Here is an 18776-nt window from a genome sequence, read left to right on the forward strand (position 1 = left end):
AAATACTCATTTAGTATCGCCCCCATCTCCTGTGGCTCCGCACAAGGGCCACCCTGTGATCTTTGAGGGGCCCTATTCTCTCCCTAGTTAACCTTTTGTCCTTAATGTATTTGTAAAAACACATTAGATTCTCCTTAATTCTATTTGCCAAAGCTATCTCATGTCCCCTTTTTGCCCTCCTGATTTCCCTCTTAAGTATACTCCTACTGCCTTTATACTCTAAGGATTCACTCGATCTATCCTGTCTATACCTTACATATGCTTCCTTCTTTTTCTTAACCAAACCCTCAATTTCTTTAGTCGTCCAGCATTCCTTATATCTACCAGCCTTTCCTTTCATCCTGACAGGAATATACTTTCTCTGGACTCTAGTTGTCTCATTTCTGAAGGCTTCCCATTTTCCAGCCGTCCCTTTATCTGCGAACATCTGCCCCCAATCAGCTTTTGAAAGTTCTTGCTTAATACCATCAAAACTGGCCTTTCTGCAATTTAGAACTTCAACTTTTAGATATGGTCTATCCTTTTCCATCACTGTTTTAAAACTAATAGAGTTGTGGTTGCTGGACCCAAAGAACTCCCCCACTGACCCCTCAGCCACCTGCCCTGCCTTACTTCCCAAGAGTAGGTCAAGATTTCCACCTTCTCTAGTTGGTACATCCACATACTGAATCAGAAGTGTTTCTTGTACATACTTAACAAATCCCTCTCCATCTAAATCCTTAACACTATGGCAGTCCCAATGTATGTTTGGAAAGTTAAAATCCCCTACCATAACCACCCTATTGTTCTTATAGATAACTGAGATCTCCTTATAAATTTGTTTCTCAATTTCCCTCTGGATATTAGGAGGTCAATAATGCAATCCCAATAAGGTGATCATCCCTCACTCGTTTCTTAGTTCTACCCAATTAAGTTCCCTGGATGCATTTCCAAGAATATCCTCCCTCAGTACAGCTGTAATGCTATCCCTTATCAAAAATGCCACTCCCCTTCCTCTCTTGCCTCCCTTTCTATTCTCCCTGTAGCATTTGTATCCTGGAACATTAAGCTGCCAATTCTGTAGCCATGTTTCTGTAATTGCTATGATATCCCAGTCCCATGTTCCTAACCATGCCCTGAGTTCATCTGCCTTCCCTGTAAGGCCCCTTGCATTGAAATAAATGCAGTTTAATTTATCAGTCCTACCTTGTTCTCTGTTTTGTCCCTGACTGTTTGCTCTCTTTTGTTCTCAACTGTACCAGTCTCGGATTGATCTCTTTCCTCACTATTTCCCTGGGTTTCTCCCCCCCCCCCCAACCTTACTAGTTTAAATCTTCCCGAGCAGCTCTAGCAAATCTCCCTGCCAGTATATTAGTCCCCTTCCAATTCAGGTACAACCTGTCCTTCTTGTACAGGTCACTTCTACCCCAAAAGAACTTCCAACGATCCAAAAAAAATGTGAACCTTTCTCCCATATACCAGCTCCTCAGCCATGCATTCATCTGCTCTATCCTTCTATTCCTAACCTCTCTAGATCGCAGCATCAGTAGTAATCCAGATATTACTTCTCATGAGGATCTCCTTTTTAAATTTCTGCCTAACTCTCTGTAATCTCCCTTCAGAATCTCAATCTTTTCCCTTCCGATGTTGTTGGTTCCAATGTGTGTAATGACCTCCTGCTGGCGCCTTTCCCCCTTGAGAACATTGCACCCTCCGAGACATCCTTGACCCTGGCACCAGGGAAGCAACACACCATTCTGATTTGCTGCTGCTGGCCACAGAAACGTCTGTCTATACCTTGGACTAGACAGTCCCCTCACACGATCCATCACTTGGAACCAGACATACCTCTCATTACCTTAGAGCCAATCTCAATACCAGAAACTTGGTTGTTCGTGCTACGTTCCCCAGAGAATCCATCATACCCTACATTTGCCAAAATAGCATGCTTGTTTGAAATGGGGATAGCCACAGAAGACTCCTGCAATACTGCCTACCTCTCTCACATTTCCTGGAGTTAACCCGTCTATGTGAAGTCCTCAGGATCCTCCAAAGAATTTCACAGAAAATTAAGTATCATTTGCAGTAACAAAGTACCATAAATGGAAATGAGATGAGTAATCAGAAAATATTGGTGACATATGCCAAAAGATAAATTTTGACAAGAACACCAGAATAACTCCCTTGTTCTCCTGTACAGTGCCACAGGATTGGTTGCATTCACCTGAAATGACAATCAGGGTTTCACCTCAACAACTCATCCAAGAGATGGTACCTCTAACATGTAACACTCTTTGGTGAGTCTACCTGCATTGTGCAAAAGTTCAACATTTAGATATTATGGCTTCTGAGTAACTGAGTTTTACTTCGTATCATACTTAGTCACTGGGAAAATCAACGAGAAAATAAAGCGAGAGCATTTAGACTTTTTAGTCAACATGATAAAGTGAACCAAGCAAAAGCAGAAAACTGGACAAACTCAACAGGTGTGGCAGCATCTATGGATGGAGAAACAACATTAACGTTTAAAATCCACTTACTCTTCTAGAGTACCTGAAGCGAGCTGGAAAATAATGGGTTTTATGGTGTTGACAAAGGGAAAGCAGGAATGGATCAGACTGAATGTGCCCAAAGCAAAAGACAATGGGAATGTTAATGGTGGCAAAGGATTGATTGAGATATAAAATAAGCGAGACTAGTATGTTCAAACAGGAGGAGGAAATAAATCAACTTTTTCTCTCGTACAATGATGATGTCATCAGTGCTGCTTCCCACTCTTGTCCAGAATTGAAAAATGCATCAGTTTTGCTTCCAGCTTCTATCCTTCCCTTAGCCCATCCTAGACTGAACCCGTGCTTTCCTTGATTCCAGTGATTGCATTTCTGGCAATAGGCTGTTGGCCAATTTCCAATAAATCCACTGTCTCTCAGTTACTTTAAGTAGACTTCCCTACAGCTCTGGTTCCTGAAAGGATTCCATTCCATTCTCCCAGTGTTTCTGCCATGTGTTCTTAAAATGCCACATTCCACTGGGGTCCTTTCTCCTCAATCAAGAAATCCTGTCCCCCACGTGGCTGAGAGCGCTATGTCCAATCCATTACCCACATTTCTTCCCTCCCTAACAGAACAATAAGGTTCCCTTGCCCTCTGCATTCAAAGGATTATCCTCTGCCATTTACACCACTTACAAACCTATCTTCCACTCCCCTCCAGGTCAGCATTCTTCAGGGATCATCCCCTCCACAACATCCTTGTCCAATCTTCTATCACTCCAAATGATCTCTTAGCTCACCCCCATATCTCATGGCACCTCTGATGCAAAGAAGATCTAACACTTGCTATTTTATCTTCCTCCCTCCTCACTCTTCAAACACATCTTCTAGTAGGCAACAATTTACTTTCAATCTAGGCAATTGTATTCACTGCTCACTATGCAGTCTTCTTTACACTGGTGGGACCAAATACAGACTGGATGATTGCTTGGCAAAATACCTCTTCTATCTGTAAGAATTTACCCACCTTCTAATTCCTTGTTATTTCAATAAACCATCTTGCTCTCACGCCAAGAATTCCAACACAGGCCTGGTGCAATGTTACAGTAAAGTTCAACAGAAAGTTGGAAGATCAGAACCTCATTTTCTGCTTAGACACTTTACAGCCTTCAGGGCTCATTATTGAGATCAACAACATCAGAACATTAACACTGTATTCTATGTTGATTACCCTACCCACTTCTTGTTTGTCTTACTTGCTGTGCTTTCAGCAAGATTGACCTATTTTCTCCTATTCAAACATACCATTTTCACTTATTTACATCACAATCTCTCCTTTACCACTATAAGCACTCATATGTCTTTTGCTTTGGGCACCCTGACCATCTGATCTACTCACTCCTCCACCTCCTTTGTCAACGGCATAAACCACAAATTTTGTGTCCCTGTTTCGATCTGAAGAAGAATCTTTGAACTTGTAACATTTTATCTGTACAAAAGCGTAATTGGAAGAAAACATTATGTAGGAATTGTGATTTTAAAATTTTGACAGATCTATTTCTGACAGTAAAACAACGAAGAACTGTGGATGCTGGGGAGGTTAAACAAAAACAGAAAATTTCAGTTTCTTTTTTGATCATATCGTGACATGATGCATAGTTGTGAACTGCCTTTGGGGAAAAAACAAAAGAGTAAATAAAAGGAGCGGCCCAGAAGCGAATAATTACTCCTGCCATGTTTGTTGTTTCAAGAAATTTGAATGCACAAGTTTATTTTAAAAATCAGTGTAATGAACAAACCTGCTGCACCACAGCTCCTCTGACCTCTTGGAACAAATCCTCACTCAGTGAGAACTCTGCCTTCATCTGATCCAGAATTGTTAAAACAGATTCCAATGATATGGCATCATTCTCTGTAAATGAAAACATGTTGCATTTAAATTCACTCTGATCACATACAACTATGCACAAAATAAACCAGCTATACTGATTTAAATGCTTTGATTATGTATGAAGACAATGTTTTGACAATAGGAATATGTACATACACACAGGTTAGGACCAGAAATATGCCATTATATTCTGCCATTGCTTACTCTGCCATTGAATAAGATTACGCTTGATCGAGTTGTGCTCAGAATTCCAATTTCCTATCTACTTCTTTATTATCCTATATCTACTTCTGCCTTAAAAATATCCCATGATCCATCCACAGCATTCTGAGGCAAAAAGTTCCGAAGTTGCAGAATCTTCAACAAAATTCCCCTCATCTTTGTCCAATAAGGCCAACCCCAATTTTAAAAGTGTCCCTTAATTCTGGATCACCCACAAGTTAACATTTTTTCTACATCCACCTTGTCAAGGCCATTCAGATTTTTTTAAACTGCATATCAACTATCTCTCTTCTAAACTCAAATGAAAACAAGTCCAGTCGGTTGAATCTTCCTCAAAAGACACTGTAAATTCCAAGTATCAATCTAATAGACTAGCTCTGAACTTCCTTCAATTAATTTGCATACTTCCTGAAATAATGAGACGAAAATGTATATATTATTCAAGAAGTGATCTATAACTGAAGCATGACCTCCTCAATGTTATGTCCAATTCCTTTTGTAATAACGGATAGCATTGCATTAGCCTTTGTAACATAGAAACATACAAAATAGGAGTCTGGCCATTTGGCCTTTTAAACCTATCCATTCAACAGGAGGATGGCTGATCATCTAACTCAGTACTGCTCCCACTTTATTCCCATACCCTTTAGCCTTAGGAATGATGTCTAACTCTTTCTTGAAAACATTCAGTGTTTTGGCCTCAACTACTGTAAGTGGCAGAGAATGCCACATGAGTACCAATCTCTGGGTGAAGATATTTCTCATCTCTATTCTAAAAAGAACTGCCCTCATTCTTCTCAACGTTAGTGAATATAATCCAGTCTATAATATAATAAGACTAAAACGCAACATAATATTCGCTATGTATTCTCACCAACATCCTGTCCAATTGCAGTAAAACATCCTAGCTCCTGTTCTCTCATCCTCACTAGACAAGTCAACATACCATTGGCTTTCATCACTGCCTGCAGCAACTGCATCCTTACTTTCAGCACCTGATGCACAAGGACATCAAGATCATATTGCACGTTCCCCTTTCCCAATCAATTGCCCAATCTGCTGTGCTATTTTGCTACCAAAGTCGATAACCTTACATTCATCCACACTGTACTTCTGCATTTGCCCATTCTTTCAACTTGCCCAAATCACACTGAAGCAGATCTGCATCCTCAGTTCATCCTTCCACCCAGCTTTGTTGTCTGCAAACATGGAGATATTATATTTCATATCCTCATCTACATCATAATGCATATTGTGAATAGTAATTACTTGCAGTATACATGTACTAACATTTTGCAGTATACATGCACTAACTTACGTCAGAGTTCTGCAGTTGTCCTGTTCAAATAATACTATGTTATTTTATTATTAATGCACAAATGAACAACTGCACATTTTCCCACATTATACTTCATCTGCCAGACGTTTGCTCATTCACTCACCTGTCCATACGTCCTTGTGATTCCATCTTCACAAAAGACACTCCTACTTAGAGTCATCGAGATGTACAGCATGTCCATCTTTTGTCCAACCCATCCATGCGAACCAGATATCCCAACCCAATCGAGTCCCACCTACCAGCACCCGGCCCATATCCCACCAAACCCTTCCTATTTATATACCCATCCAAATGCCTGATCTGCAATGTCAGCCACTATGCTTCCAATCCCCTAATCTAACTGTCTAGTATAAAAGATCCCTGCGTGATCCCAGACATACCATCCTGCTAATCTAAAAAAGACATCTTTATGAGTGTTCTGTTTTCTGCCAACCAATCTTCTATCCATTCTAGTATGTTACTTCGAATACCAGGAGCTCCTACTTGGCATAATAATGGCTTGTGGAACCTTATCCAATACCTTCAGGAGATCCAAGTACAGTACATCACATGGTCCCCCTTATCCAAAGTACACAATCATTCATTCCAAGAGTTCTAATAAGTTGGTCAAACATGATTTTGCTTTCACAAAATAACAATGAATTTTCCTGACTATCTTGAGTTTATCCATTTGTCCAATTACAACCTTAATGATCAATTGATTTAACTTTCCTACATTCACTTACCAAATTTGGATAGAAATTGTATTGCTAGAAGTTTCTTTCCAATCTCATCTGTGTCAACGTATGGTCGATTTAAGATAGCTATAATTGAGATGGGAAAAAGAAAAAAAAATCAAATTTAAATCAGAAGTAGATAACATTCACTTTCATCATGAGGTGGTTCAGCTTTTTTTGTCCACAAATTAATCTAAGAATTAAATCATGATTTGTTGATCATTTTAATTCCTTTGGAGAAGTTAGCTTTGAGTTTTTAACCTAGCAAAGGTGAAGGAATATTGATATGGTTCTGATTTAGAACATGGTGTGGCTTAGAGGGGAACTTGCAGGTAGCAGCATTATGTGATGACTGCCCTTCTCCTTTTCAACGCTATATGTGGTGCCTTTAGAAGATATGGTCAAAGGAGGCTTGGCAAATCATTGAAGTACATCTTGAAAACAGCTTGTACCAATGCCAGCGTGTGATCGTGAAATTACTCATGAATTTTAGGATGGTGGTTGGAGTGTCAATCAAGAGCTTTATTGGGTGGAGTTGAGCTTCATGAATTTTGACAGCTATGTTCACAAAACTATAGACAATATTGCAGTATACTCTTGATACATACCTTGTAAATAGTGGACAGGCTATGGAGAGTCAGGAGGTGAGTTACTTGAGATTTCTAATCTTTGATTTGTTCTTGTAGCCATGGTACTTATACTAGGGGAAAGTGAGGACTGCAGATGATGGAGATTAGAGTCGAGAGCGTGGTGTTGGAAAAGCACAAGAGGTCAGACAGCATCCAAGGAGCAGGAGAATTGATGTTTCAGGCATAAGCTCTTCATCAGGAATCATCTCCTGCTCCTCAGATGCTGCTGTGCTTTTCCAGCACCACACTCTCAACCATGGTACTTCCACCCCCTTTGTTGCCACCTTCCGTCCCCACCAACATTACCTACGCCAAGCGTTTCACCACTTCCGCCGCTGCGACCACTTCCGTCACTACTGATGCCACTCACCTGAACATTGCCAACACACCCACTGCAGATCCCTGTCACTACATCCACCCCCAACGCCCCAGTTGAATGTCATTTCACAAATGACATCACCCTGATCCCTCAACTATCATGCCCACTCCAGTCACAGTCTCCAACTCCACTCCCGGCTCCAGCCCTCTATCAGGTCCCAGCTCCTAGCCCTGGCGAGTTTTCACCATCACCCCAGACCTCCCCCTCACTGAGGATGAAGAATCAGTCCTCAGCAAAGGCCTGACCTTCATCCCCCTCCACTCCCCGGATCAGCAAATTCAACACACATTGTAACATCGAACACTTCTTCTGCTGCCTGCACCTCAAAGGCTTACTTTTCCCATCAAGACTCCTGCCCACCTTCCGAGGACCTTTTTGCCCGCCTCCAACACAGCCCATACACCTGGACAGCCCATGCCAGTCTGTTAGGCACCCTTAATCTCTTATTTCCAACTGCCACCACGACATTGACCACCTCAACCTGTCTATCCCCCTCACTCACTCCAATCTCTCACCCTCACAGCTTGCAGCCCTCCACTCCCTTCGCTACAACCCCAACCTCACCAGGGGACCGGGGGGGAGGCCGCAGCGGCGGTGCAATGGAAATTTTGCACACCGAGCTCTACACCACTGAAGCTAGGCGCCAACTCGAACAAAACACTCCCTCGACCACAACCTCACCTCCCATCACCAAACACCTCCGCAAAACGCTTCAGAGAACAACCCTGGGACACCCACACAAACCAAACTCAACAGACTGTGGCCAAACACTTCAACTCCCCCTCCCAATCCGTCAAGGACATGCAGATTCTGGGCCTCCTCCATGGCCACTCTCTAACCACCCGACGCCTGGAGGAAGAACATCTTATCTTCCGCCTCAGGAGCCTCCAACCCCATGGCATCAATGTGGATTTCACCAATTCCCCCCCCACCTTATCCCAGATCCAACCTTCCAACTTGGCACTGTCCTCACGACCTGTCCTACCTCCCCATCTTCCTTCCCACTTATCTACTCCACCCTCCTCTCTGATCTATCACGATTATCCCCACCTCCATCTACCTATCACACTCTCAACTACATTCCCCCAGCCCACCACCCTTCAGCTCACAGCCTCATTCCTGATAAAGGACTTGTGCGTGAAACGTCAACTCTCCTGCTTCTCAGAAGCTGCCTGACCTGCTTTGCTTTTCCAGCACCACACCCTCAACATGGGAGTTATACACATGGTCTAGTTAAATTTTTGGTCACTGGTAGCCCACAGAAATTTGGTGACAGAGGTTTCAATAACAGTAATGTTGAAACTAAATATGAGATGAGTACATTATTATATTTGTTAGAGATAGGCACTGCCTGCCACTTGTGCGATGAGAACACGGGCAGAGGTTCACTGGCTAGAAGGATGGAGGTTATAACGTATTCCTAATGCAAAACATTCCTTAATATTACATTAAAGAATTATTGTATTTGACATCTTAAATGTGTCAATTTGATTCAGCATGGAAGTCTCAGGTCTCCCGCGTCAATGAATGCAGCCAGTTCAGTGCATTTTATAAACAAAAAATGCCTTGTACAACTTCGGTTACTGAAAAAGACAACAAAATAGTAATTCAATTTCTTAATTTGAGTGGACTGTACATGGCTGCCATTCAGGTTTGAACATCATTCTTCTGCAATTGTTCCACATTAAGCAGATCAGACCATTGTTGTCACTTCTCTTCTGCAAGGCACAGACTCAAAATTTTACACAATTCAACAGTCACAAGGAGAATTGCCTGGTATAATTCAACATTAATCTTCTGCTCTGCAACTCTTCCAGTGAAGACTCCTGAGATCCACTGAGTCAACTCAATGCAAGACAAAAGTCACAATAATGAGGACCTTCATTATGCTGGGCTCAACAGCATGAGGACCGCCAGGAAATGCAATTTAGATGATCAGGTCGCATTTCCTGAATGAATGATGACAGAATCCCGCAAAGGAGTCTTTGATGAGAAACTGTCTCAGAATAAGTGGCATCAAGCTGGTCAGTGCAAGCAATAAAGAACATCTTGAGGAAAAAAAATCTTATAAAATTCTGCAGAACATTTCTCTTGTGAAAACACTGCAGCTGACTGTTCTGAGTAGATGCCAGCATTGAAATTTGATTCAGTATGTTTCAAGGACCATCTACATAAAGTTTGCAACATTTAACCCTGAGGATATGTGGCACATCTGCAGAGGTTCCCACAAGCACTAATAATGACTGACATCAATTGTCAGCTTAGGGATGTCCTACATCAGACTTAAATCAAATGATGACCCACAGATGATGAAATTAGTTAGGACATTCTTAAACAAAATGGAGTCTATCATCAGAAAATTTCTATGTGCTTTTCAGTCTTATATTTGCTGAGGTTTTGATTGGAGACAATGAATAAATTGTTACAAGCAAGCATCGCAAATGTTGAATTGTGTGCTGAGCAAAAGGCAAAACAATGAAAGTGAAAAATACAATTGGCCTTTGACCATCAGTAACCATCGAGTTTCAATGCATTTATTATTTATAAGAATGTAACAATGCATACATGCTGTCCCCTCTACACTTCACTTCAGCTCTGATGAAATGCATCTGGACTCAAAACGTTAGCTTGCTCTCTCTCCATGGATGCTGTCTGACCGGCTATATTCTCCAGCATTTGTTGTTTTCAGTATAAACTTCAACATCTGCAGTAATTTGCTCCTACAAGATGTAAACTTGCCATTAAAGATGGATGCTGAAATCAATTTACAAATGCATCAAGCCTTCCTTGAGCTTCATGAAGTATGTTTGATTGAATTGCCTTCTGCTACTATAAATAGACTGGTGGGAGTAACAGGCTTATATACTGGAGACTTACCTCGTTTATATACTGGAGAGAAGACTGGGAGAAAGCGAGGACTGCAGATGCTGGAGATCAGAGTCAATGTGGTGCTGGAAAAGCACGGCCGGTGAGGGCAGCATCCAAGGAGCCGAAGAGTCATAGTTTCAAGTGTAAGCTCGAGACGCATTCCTGATGAAGAGCTTATGCTCGAAACTTCAACTCTCCTGCTCCTCAGATACTGCCTGACCAGTCGTGTTTTTCCAGCACCATACTTTTTGATGACTGGAGAGAAGAGTTTTGATTTTATTTGTTATTGTCACATGTACTGAGAGTGAAAAGTATTGTTTGGAATGCTAACAAGCCAAATCATACCTTACATAGGTACATCAGTGTACTAGAGCAGAATACAAATACAGTGTTTGAACCAGAGGGTAGTGGCTATTTAGGCTCAAGTGTAGAGCTCCCAAACATATCGCACAAACCTGCCCATCACATCATGAAGACAACATGGTGAGGACAGTGCAGGAGAGAGAGAGAGAACCTGCACAGTTACTGCCTTTGCTGTTTTTGAATTCATGTGTTGCTGGACATCAGAGTGCATCTGGGAAAATTAACAAACAGTGAATTTCACAACTAATCTTGGAGGAACCGGTTTGGGCGAAGTTCACAACACAGAATCAGATAAGTTAATTGTTGTTTTAAATCTGTCCAAGAGAAAGGCTGTATTAGTGAGTACAGTGGGTTCTTTCTTGATTATATGTTTTTGGAGATACGTCTCTTGGTTAAACTTAAAATATAAGCCATAGCTCTTAATTTAACCTAGTGCCGTGTTTTGTAGAGGAATAAGTCAGTGTTATTTTCTGGGTCTTTCGATTGTGAAGGAGCAAAAATAGCCTTTGCAATGATATGTACTTCTTGTCAGATATGGTAGTTTAAATTGAGTTTAAGGGTTACTGCAGATTATATCTGCCATAAATGCTGTTGGATGCGAATCTTAGCAGATGTGAGTTTGAAGAGAGTTTAAGAGTTACTGCAGATTATATATACAATAAATGCTGTTGGTTGCAAATCTTAGCAGATCGAATAGATCGGTTGGAAGACAGATAGAACCGATGAGGAATTTGCAACATCAACAGTATGTGATGAATGGCAGTTATAGGAAGGGGGGAAAGTCTCAGATACAGTATCATAGATGGGTTAACTCCAGGAAGGGCAAGAGAGGTCAGCACCTACGGCAGGAGTCTTTTGTGGATATACCCATTTCAAACAAGTATGCTATTTTAGAAAATGTAGGGGGTGATGGATTCTCAGGGGAACGTAGCACCAACAGCCAAGTTTCTGGTATTGAGACTGGCTCTAATGCAACGAGGGGTACGTTGGCTTCCAAGAGATCAATTGTGTTAGGGGATTCTCCAGTCCAAGGTACAGACAGATGTTTCTGTGGCCAGCAGAGAAAAAGCAGAATGGTGTGCTGTTTCCCTGGAGCCAGGATCAAGGATGTCTCGGAGAGGGTGCAGAATGTTCTCACGGGGGAAGAGGGGCCAGCAAGAGGTCATTGTCCACATTGGAACCAACGATACAGGAAGGGAAAAGGTTGAGATTCTGAAGGGAGATTACAGAGTGTTAGGCAGAAATTTAAAGGGTAGTAATTAAAGGGTAGTTCCTCAAGGGTAGTAATATCTGGATTACTCCCAGTGCTACGAGCTAGTGAGGGCAGGAAGAGGAGGATAGAGTAAAGGAATGCATGGCTGAGGAGCTGGTGTATGGGAGAAGGATTCACATTTTTGGATCATTGGAATCACTTTTGGGGTACAAGTGACCTGTACAAGGACAGACGGATTGTACCTAAATTGTAAGGGGACTAATATACTGGCAGGGAACTTTGCTCGAAAAGCTTGGGAGGATTCAAACCAGTAAGGTGGGGGGGAGAACCAGGGAGGTAGTGGGGAAAGAAATCGATCTGAGACTGGTACAGTTGAGAACAGAAGTGAATCAAACAGTCAGGGCAGGGAGGGACAAGGTAGGACTAATAAATTAAACTGCATTTATTTCAATGCAAGGGGCCTTACAGGGAAGGCAGATGAACTCAGGGCATGGTTAGGAACATGGGACTGGGATATCATAGCAATTACAGAAACATGGCTCAGGGACTGGCAGCTTAATGTTCCAGGATACAAATGCTACAGGAAGGATAGAAAGAGTGGGGAGTGGCATTTTTGATAAGGGATAGCATTACAGCTGTGCTGAGGGAGGATATTCCCGGAAATACATCCAGTGAAGTTACTTGGGTGGAACTGAGAAATAAGAAAGGAATGATCACCTCATTGGGATTGTATTATAGACCCCCTAATAGTCAGAGGGAAATTGAGTAACAAACTTGTAAGGAGATCTCTGCTATCTGTAAGAATAATAGGGTAGTTATGGTAGGGGATTTTAACTTTCCAAACATCAACTGGGACTACCATAGTGTTAAAGGTTTAGTTGGAGAGGAATTTGTTAAGTGTGTACAAGACAATTTTCTGATTCAGTATGTGGATGTACCTACTAGAGAAGGTGCAAAACTTGACCCACTCTTGGGAAATAAGGCAGGGCAGATGACTGAGGTGTCAGTGGGAGAGCACTTTAGGGCCAGCAACCATAATTCTATTTGTTTTAAAATAGTGATGGAAAAGGATAGACCAGATCTAAAAGTTGAAGTTCTAAATTGGAGAAAGGCCAATTTTGATGGTATTAGGCAAGAACCTTCGAAAGCTAATTGGAAGCAGATGTTTGCAGATAATGGGACGGCTGAAAAATGGGAAGCCTTCAGAAATGAGATAACAAGAATCCAGAGAAAGTATATTCCTGTCAGTGTGAAAGGGAAGGCTGGTAGGTATAGGGAATGCTAAAGAAATTACAAAAGAAATTGAGGGTTTGGTTAAGAAAAAGAAGGAAGCATATGTCAGGTATAGACAGGATAGATCGAGTGAACCCTTAAAAGAGTATAAAGGAAGTAGGAGTATACTTAAGAGGGAAATCAGAAGGGCAAAATGGGGACATGAGATAGCGTTGGCAAATAGAATTAAGGAGAATCCAAAAGGTTTTTACAAATATATTAAGGACAAAAGGGTAACTAGGGAGAGAATAGGGCCCCTCAAAGATCAGCAAGGCAGCCTTTGTGTGGAGCCACAGAAAATGAATGAATATTTTGCATCAGTATTTACTGTGGAAAAGGATATGGAAGATATAGAATGTAGGGAAATAGATGGTGACATCTTGCAAAATATCCAGATTACAGAGGAGGAAGTGCTGGATGTCTTGAAGCAGTTAAAGGTGGATAAATCTTCGAGGAGAAAGTGAGGTCTGCAGATGCTGGAGATCAAAGTTGAAACTTTATTGCTGGAACAGCACAGCAGGTCAGGCAACATCCAGGGAACAGGAGATTCGACGTTTCGGGCACAGGCCCTTCTTCAGGAATGAGCAGAGAGTGTTCAGCAGGAGAAGATAAAAGGTAGGGAGGAGGGACTTGGAGGAGGGTCGTTGGAAATGTGATAGGTGGAAAGAGGTCAAGGTGAGGGTGATAGGTCGGAGTAGGATGGAGGCGGAGAGGTCAAGAAGAAGACTGCAGGTCAGGAAGGCGGTGCCGGGCTGGAGGGATTCGGCTGAGACAAGGTGGGGGGAGGGGGGATGAAGAAACTGGTGAAGTCCAAGTTCATCCCCTGTGGTTGGAGGGTTCCCAGTCGGAAGATAAGACGCTCCTCCTCCGACCGTCGCGTTGTTGTGGTTTGGCGGTGGATGAGTCCAATGACCTGCATATCCTCGGTGGAGTGGGAGGGGGAGTTGAAATGCTGCAGCCGGTGTGGCCTCCTCTATATTGGGGAGACAGGCCGCCTACTTGCGGAGCGATTCAGAGAGCACCTCTGGGCCACCCGGACGAACCAACCCAACCACCCTGTAGCAGGGTGGCAATTGTGGTGTCACTGTTTAAGAAGGGCAGTAAAGACATGCCAGGGAACTATAGACTGGTGAGCCTGACCTCAGTGATGGGCAAGTTGGTGGAGGGAATCCTGAGGGACAGCATGTACACGTATTTGGAAAGGCAAGGACTGATTCGGGATAGTCAACATGGCTTTGTGCGTGGGAAACCATGTCTCAGTTTTTTGAAGAAATAACAAAGAAGATTGATGAGGGCAGAGCAGTGGATGTAATCTACATGGACTTCAATGGGAGACTGATTAGCAAGGTTAGATCTCATGGAATACAGGGAGAACTAGCCATTTGGATACAGAACTTGCTCAAAGGTAGAAGACAGAGGGTGGTGGTGGAGAGTAGATTTTCAGACTGGAGGCCTGTGACCAGTGGAGTGCCACAAGGATCGGTGCTGAGTCCTCTACTTTTTGTCATTTATATAAATAATTTGGATGTGAGCATAAGAGGCACAGTTAGTAAGTTTGCAGATGACACCAAAATTGGACAGCGAAAAAGGTTACCTCAGATTACAACAGGATCTGGATCAAATGGGCCAATGTGCTGAGAAGTGGCAGATGGAGTTTAATTCAGATAAATGCGAGGTGCTGCATTTTGGGAAAGCAAATCTTAGCAGGACTTATACACTTAATGGTAAGTTCAAAGGGAGTGTTGCTGAACAAAGAGACCTTGGAGTGCAGGTTCATAGCTCCTTGAAAGTGAATTCGCAGGTAGATAGGATAGGGAAGAAGGCGTTTTGTATGCTTTCCTTTATCAGTCAGAGTATTGAGCACAGGAGTTGGGAGGTCATGTTGCAGCTTTACAGGACATTGCTTAGGCCACTGTTGGAATATTGCATGTAATTGTGGTCTCCTTCCTAGCAGAAAGATGTTGTGAAACTTGAAAGGGTTCAGAAAATATTTACAAGGATGTTGCCAGGGTTGGAGAATGTGAGCTATAGGGAGAGGCTGAACAGGTTGGGGCTGTTTTCCCTGGAGCAGAGGCTGAGGGTGACTTTAGAGGTTTACAAAATTGAGTGGCATGGATAGAATAAATAGACAAAGTCTTTTCCCTGGGGTCAGGGAGTCCAGAACTAGAGGGCATAGGTTTCGGGTGAGAGGGGAAAGATATAAAAGAGACCTAAGGGGCAACTTTTTCACGCAGAGGATGGTACGTGTATGGAATAAGCTGCCAGAGGATGTGGTGGAGGATGGTACAATTGCAACATTTAAGATGCATTTGGATGGGTATATGAACAGGAAGGGTTTGGAGGGATATGGGCCGGGTGCTGGCGGGTGGGACTAGATTGGGTTGGGATATCTGGTCAGCGTGGACAGGTTGGACCGAAGGGTCTGTTGCCATGCTGTACATCTCTATGACTCTAATTCATGGAAGGTGACAAACTACAGAAATAATAAAGCACTCACTGGAACCATGCAACTCTTGTTATCCTGCCTTACCTCCACTCACTTTTTTTTCCAGTGGAGAGAGACTTGGAAACACACTTCCTCGCTTAGAAAAATTTTTTTGGGGGAGCTCAATCACGTTGGGTTTAAAGATAAAGTTGCCATAGTCCCAGAGGACGACAGCTCTGCTCTCTCATATGATAGAGACGACTAGTGGTGGTTTAACCAGAGGGTCACCATGCCTCAGGCGGGGGAAGAGGTTGGTAAGGTAGCAACCTCAGCCGGTAATTGAGTGTACGCTACTGTCGTCATTCTGCATTGCAAAGCAGCCGTCAACCAACTCAGTTAACTGGCGTTATACAACTGCTCACTACAACAGCGCCAACAAACCACTGTTAGCCAGATTCCTGCAGTTTGTTAAGATTGCTCAGAACTCTCAGGAGTTTTCAAACTGTGAATGAGAAGCACTGGCAGCTATCCAGCCTGTCGTTCGAAACTAATGTTCCGCTTCAAACATTAATATAAGAATACTTCAAAATAAAAAGGATTTTTGCTTACTTTTTGACGATTTCACTTTTTCTGGAGATTCCGATCATAAAATTACGATACTTAACAGCTTAAACAGTATTTACTCCCAAATACTTCACACAAAATGTTCAAGGCTCTTATTCGTTCAACGGTTCTACCGGCAATACCTCTTTGACAACCCTGGCCACGTTTGCATTGGGTTTTTAGTAGACAACGAAAGTGTGCCTACAACTCCATCCTTCTCCTCACCTGTTATCACATTCAGAATGGCGCAAAACTGCTCATGTTGCCCAGCTCGGAGTGCATTGAACGAACAGTGCAAGTTAAACTCGAGTGTCCAACCATTCACTACTCGTTCGAGATCCGGGAAAGCAGCTTCAGTACCACCACCCACTTGGTCCCTCGTGCATAACAGCTTCGGTCTCACCTCCGTCTGCGGCGATCTCGAAAACGCCGCCATTTCCTCAAACAAAATAGACCGGAAATGGCGTTTCCACGGGCAGTCTGCTGCCCCTCAACCCATGATGCACCTGGCTAATGTACCGCCATCTTGTGAAGGTGAAAAGTTCAAACGGAGGGTTCAACTGAAGAATAGATCTTTGATGTGTATTACTCTCCTCATACCATTTCAATTTTTGGACAAATAACTGCATTTTCGTTTCGCACTTATTATTTATTGAACTAGTTGCATTATATTAAGTATAGCTGCATTATGCAATATGTAAAACATTTATACATTACTGTTGCTTAGTTTACTGATGGAATGCAGAACAGATAAAAATATGAGGGGAAGTTTGATAGTTTTCAAAATTTTGAGGAGTCTAAATATAGGTGTTAGGAGAAAATGTTCTTGCTTGTGAAAGAATAATTCTTCAGCATCTCATTTGCGGCTCCCAACTTTTTTTTTCTATTGGTTGATATTAACAAAAACTAGAGCATTGTCAAAGCATAGAAGGAGGCCAGTCTGTCGTTTTTTGCACCAGCTCTCTCAATATTTTGACTTAGTGCCCTTTCCTGCCTTGCAATCGTGCACCCTATATAGAGTCATAGAGATGTAGAGCATGGAAACAGACCTTTCAATCCAACCCGTCCAAGCCGATACCTAATCTTAATTTAGTCCAATATGCCAGCACTGGGCCCATATCCCTCTAAACCCTTCCTTTTTGTACACCTAATCAGACGACTTTTAAATTTAGTAATTGTACCAGCCTCCACCACTTCCTCTGGCAGCTCACTCTGTGTACACACACACCACTATTTGCATGAAAACATTGACCCTTTCAAATCATTACCCTCTCACCCTAAACCTATGCTTTGAAGGCTTTACTGAGACTTGCCCTGTTCTACGTCTGTACCTAAATTTAAAGGTGCCTGTGTCATCGGCTGAATAATTGGCTGCTTAATCACAGCCTTACTTAATAATTTGTGATTTGGAGGTGCTGGTGTTGAACTGATGTGGGCAAAGTTAAAAATCACACAACACCAGGTTATAGTCCAACAGGTTTATTTGGAAGCACTAGCTTTCAAGAAGCTGTCTCTTCATCAGGTAGCTGTCGAGCAGCACCAGAAGACAGAAGTTATAGCAAAAGGGTTACAGGGCCACAGAGTTGTAATGATATACTAACCAAACTTATGTAAGTCTTGCATCTTTTAGGATGGGATATGCTGCTTTCGGATCTTTAATATGTAAATTCACAAACTGTTTTTAAGTTACCTTTTCAAGGTGGCTTCAGTTTATCTAACAATAGGTGTTACCTTAGCTCAGACAATGTATTAAAGATGTGAACATAAAGTCTGCCCTAATGTTGAGTCAGTTTTATTTCTGAAGTGGAGCTTTCAGAATCCTACATGGATTTATATAGTTTTTGAGCAAAATAGAATGCAAAATTGAAAGATTCCATTTTATTTTGCTCAAAGACTACATAAATCCATGTAAGATTCTGACAGTCCTACTTTAGAAATAAAATTGACTCAACATTGGGGCAGACGTTACGTTTACTCCTTTCATACATTGTCTCAGCTAAAATAATACATATTGTTAGATAAACTGAAACCACCTTGAGAATGTAACTTAAAACCAGTTTTCGAATTTCCGTATTAAAGAGCCTAAACCAGCATATGCTATCCTAAAAGGTGCAAGATTTAATCTATTTGATAATATATCATTACAACTCTGTGACATTGTAACCCTTTTACTAAGTTAAAAATCGCATAACACCAGGTTATAGTCCAACAGGTTTAATTGGAAGCACGAGCTTTTGGAGCGCCGCTCCGAAAGCTAGTGCTTCCAATTAAATCTGTTGGACTATGACCTGGAGTTGTGTGATTTTTAACTTTGTACATCCCAGTCCAACACCAGCATCTCCCCATCATGACCCTTTTACGATAATTTCTGTGTCTTTTGATCCTG

The 18776-nt window shown here is 42.2% G+C and overlaps 1 protein-coding gene across 4 annotated transcripts in view; it reads right to left on the reverse strand.

Annotated features, from left to right (window-relative positions):
• Positions 1 to 16871, reverse strand: part of LOC122558295 (telomeric repeat-binding factor 2-like) — a 39106-nt gene extending 22235 nt beyond the window's left edge. For 2 of the 4 annotated variants that reach the window (XM_043706708.1, XM_043706707.1), the window contains exons 1-3: positions 16616 to 16871; positions 6648 to 6725; positions 4270 to 4382 (exon numbers count right to left, since the gene is read on the reverse strand). In XM_043706708.1, the coding sequence (XP_043562643.1) occupies positions 4270 to 4382; positions 6648 to 6725; positions 16616 to 16826 (402 nt within the window). In that variant the 5' untranslated portion in view covers positions 16827 to 16871. The remainder of the gene's footprint in view (positions 1 to 4269; positions 4383 to 6647; positions 6726 to 16615) is intronic. The other 2 variants (XM_043706706.1, XM_043706704.1) reach the window with 1 other exon arrangement.
• Between the last annotated feature and the right edge of the window lie 1905 nt (positions 16872 to 18776).

This window comes from Chiloscyllium plagiosum, chromosome 17 (assembly GCF_004010195.1).
Source record: "Chiloscyllium plagiosum isolate BGI_BamShark_2017 chromosome 17, ASM401019v2, whole genome shotgun sequence".
Taxonomy (NCBI): Eukaryota; Metazoa; Chordata; class Chondrichthyes; order Orectolobiformes; family Hemiscylliidae; genus Chiloscyllium; species Chiloscyllium plagiosum.